The 3,777-nt window shown below is 42.0% G+C and overlaps 1 protein-coding gene across 1 annotated transcript; it reads left to right on the top strand.

Annotated features, from left to right (window-relative positions):
- Positions 1 to 6: 6 nt before the first annotated feature.
- Positions 7 to 3,094, top strand: LOC127744562 (ATP synthase protein MI25). Its single transcript, XM_052256669.1, has one exon. The coding sequence runs from the start codon at positions 938 to 940 to the stop codon at positions 1,511 to 1,513; it is 576 nt and encodes a 191-aa protein (XP_052112629.1). The 5' UTR covers positions 7 to 937; the 3' UTR covers positions 1,514 to 3,094.
- The last annotated feature ends 683 nt before the right edge of the window (positions 3,095 to 3,777 follow it).

Genomic DNA, 3,777 nt, shown 5'->3' with positions numbered 1-3,777 from the left:
GGAATGCCCAAAAGTCCCATGTCTTTCTCGATTGGTAAACCCAACCAGCGATTTACAACAAACAAGTCTTTCCTCTTGTTTGGGGGGAGCAGAGCAGTTCAAAAATGAAGCAAAGCAAATGAAGTTAGAAAAACTAAGGTCTGTCTTATCTGATTTCAGGGCACAATTTATAATATCCCTCCTTTTGACTATGCTTATTTTGTTTGCAGTCTATTTTATAACACAATGTAACAAGTTCTTATTGGAATTGATAGACCGCCCAGATATTGAGTCTGTCAAGATAGGTATGTGGGGCATTGAAGTTATTAAAAAAAAATAGCCCCCAACCGAATCTTGAGAATGAGAATGTCGGAATTGTGGTCTTTGGTAGTGATACCGCTATAAAAGAAGGAGATCTTGTGCACTGGATATAACATTTGAATTTCTCAACCATTCCACGTTTCCGAAACGGATCCTATCAAATATTTTACTTTTTCTATGATCATCTCTATTTTAGGTATTCGGGGAATTCTCCTTAATAGACGAAATATTCCTATTATGTCAATGCCAATTGAATCAATGTTATTAGCTGTGAATTCGAACTTTTTGGTATTTTCCGTTTCTTCGGATGATATGATGGGTCAATCATTTGCTTCATTGGTTTCAACGGTGGCTGCTGCGGAATCAGCTATTGGGTTAGCCATTTTCGTTATAACTTTCCGAGTCCGAGGGACTATTGCTGTAGAATTTATTAATAGCATTCAAGGTTAAACATGACTCCTAGAGAATTACAAAAATACGAAGTTCTCTTTTCTCCTTTCGTTCTCTTCTTTTTGATTTTGACTTGGTTGGCAGGGTCAGGGCCTTTCTCGCTGGGCGAGCGCATCCGATTGATTCTAAAGTCCTTTCCTAAACCACTTCCCGTTCAGTTGCTGAAAGATAGAGAGAACCTTTCTAAATGAGATTGAGTTCCACGAATATGCAAGCTAGAAAGATGCTATTTGCTGCTATTCCATCTATTTGTGCATTTAGTTCAAAGAAGATCTCAATCTATAATGAAGAAATGATAGTAGCTCGTTGTTTTATAGGCTTCATCATATTCAGTCGGAAGAGTTTAGGTAAGACTTTCAAAGTGACTCTCGACGGGAGAATCCAGGCTATTCAGGAAGAATCGCAGCAATTCCCCCATCCTAACGAAGTAGTTCCTCCGGAATCTAATGAACAACAACGATTACTTAGGATCAGTTTGCGAATTTGTGGGACCGTAGTAGAATCATTACCAATGGCACGCTGTGCGCCTAAGTGCGAAAAGACAGTGCAAGCTTTGTTATGCCGAAACCTAAATGTTAAGTCAGCAACACTTCCAAATGCCACTTCCTCCCGTCGCATCCGTCTTCAGGACGATCTAGGCACAAAGTTTAACTTATTAGTTAGGAGGAAATTTTGCCCCCAGTGTATCTCGAAAGCAGAAAAAATAGAACTCATTCGAGAGAGCTTGGTGGTCTTAAGAATAAATAAGACGAATAGAATCTAATTCATGTTCATGCTAACAGAAGAGCGGATCCAATACAATGTAAATAATATATGCAACTTCTTTCTCAAAAAGTGCTTGCTGCACTTCTTTCTCATGAAGCTGCTTTGCAAGAAAGGTTTGAGTTCCCTCCGGGGGTTCTGATAGCCAATGCTTCCTACGCTCCAGCCCTTAGCCCTTAACTCCTTAGCACAAGCACTAAGTAAGCCCTCCAAGGCCTTCAATATCGCACCTACTAGGACTTCATTTTCGTTTTCGAATAGGACTACTTCTTTCTTTTCTGTATGCTAGGGCCGCCCGCACGCTTTAAGGGTTGTTGAAGGTATTGCACTAAGAAAGACTCCTGCCGTTGCTATGCTAAAGGTAAGATTTTCTTTGAAAGCCGCTCAAGCAATTTCTTTAAGAAGAGCAAGCAAGACAAGATAAGGCTCGAAAGCTGCGAAGAAAGTAGAGCAGCTCTAATCGAGCTGTGAAATCGGTGTGGTGAGGTATTGGAAGTGTTCAGCGAATATAGATAAAGACACTAAAAAAGAGCACCGTGCTATACTGCTCCATAAGGTAAGGAGGGCTTCCGCAAAACTAGGTAGCTTTCGCTAATGAGAGATGGATTGGGGGATTAGGTCTCCTAATTCATGGAATTTTTTTTCTCTGGATAAGTTTCTTTTTAAAGCAGCATTCTCCCTCGACTCGATCTTGAATTGAATTATCGATCGATAGAACGTTGATCAATATTCAGGAAGAGATCGAGGATCACAGCAGGATCCTATCTGATCTTTGTCAACACAGGACTCGAAGCCCCCTGCTCAAACAAAAGGCTAATCCTTCGGAATTGAAAATGCCTTTCGTATTATATTAATTATAGTGGAGGGGAGAAGACTCATTTTGAATTCTATCTATATAGGGGGGAGCCATTGTGAAGCCTAGAGAGGGGTGTCCAGATTGAGTAGACACCCGCATCAGGTTCCGACCCTTCTCTCGAACCAGCCAAGCAGATAGTCAAGGAAGCTCCTCAGGGCAGTTTGGGGAATTTCTTTCAGTCTGGTCGTCAGGCAGACCTTTTTCGTACCCATCTTTTCACTGCAACATTCTTTTTCTTTCTGTGTCCCAGCCATCCTTTCGGCTTGTCGTATTCGATGCCACCCCCCTTTTGGTGGTATCGTATATAAGAGAGAGCTTTCTTTTAGGTATGAATGATGATCTTAACTAGAAATCTCATAAGAGAAGAAAGAGAGGTATGTATTATTTTCAAATCACTTTTTTCCCAAACGGTTTATGCCGCTAAACAGCTCTTAGTCCGCACTTCTCTCGTACATTCTAAGACCATGCCAGCCTAAAGAGTCACTCACTCTTCCGCGGTAAAGCAACTCCTGCTGCCCTCATTGCTGCGTCGAAAGGACTAGGGAGGGGTATATAGGGCTAAGCCCAGCAAAATGCACATAATAGGATAGGATTCTTTTTCTGTATAGTAGGAAAGGCCTATCAATGACTTAAAAACGACGCCCTTCGTCGAACAAGCGATTCTTGAACAATTTATTCTGTCTATCAATTCTCCTCGTCCAGTCACTATGCCAGTGCCTTTACTAGCTTTCTTCTTACTAGAGATTCATTTGCACAAACCTCCCTCACAAAGGAAAGCGGGAAAGTCATCTTTTTGCAAACAAAGCTCTTTTTCTTGCAAAATGGGCATATAAAGAAAGATAGGTGCCCCGAGTAGAGGGCAGCCAACCATCAAAGCGCTTAAGCCCCTTACTCAACGAATTAGAACGGGTTACAAACGCTTCAAGTCTTCTTTTGCTGATTCAATAGCTGCTCCTTCGTCCTAACAGCCTATGAACAGGAATGAGAGCAGAATGAGCAGCCTAACGACGTACCTTCAACTCGCAACTCGAAAGGCTAAGCCAATAAGAGAGAGTCCTTCCGTGTGAAAGAATTGGATCTTCTCTTGTGAACGAATCCCCTGCTTGGCTGTTTTCAGGAATAGAATTGGACATGGAATGCGCTCTTACTTCATCCGAGAGGCCTGTCCTCGTTCTAGTAGTGGGCAAATCCCCTGTTCTCTTTGAAAGACTAGGCTGTGGGACTGATGACTCGGCACTCTTTTCAATGGCCACTATGCTTAAAAATTAGCTATTGCTATTTTTTGAACCCCAGATTCCCCGCCCTTGGAACGTGGAACGTCTTTGAGGAGAAATCCTTTCCTGAAGTTCAACAAGCTATTGGAAACCAGTAGGCTATATGACGTAGCAGGGACCAATCATACCCAGATC

The sequence above is a fragment of the Arachis duranensis genome, unplaced genomic scaffold (genome assembly GCF_000817695.3).
Source record: "Arachis duranensis cultivar V14167 unplaced genomic scaffold, aradu.V14167.gnm2.J7QH unplaced_Scaffold_60262, whole genome shotgun sequence".
Classification (NCBI taxonomy): Eukaryota; Viridiplantae; Streptophyta; class Magnoliopsida; order Fabales; family Fabaceae; genus Arachis; species Arachis duranensis.
Note: the sequence above shows the minus strand (reverse complement) of the source record. Positions and strands in the feature narration are given on the sequence as shown.

Coding starts and splice junctions, on each gene's coding strand:
- LOC127744562 (XM_052256669.1), top strand. CDS start 938: ATGAGATTGAGTTCCACGAATATGCAAGCTAGAAAGATGCTATTTGCT.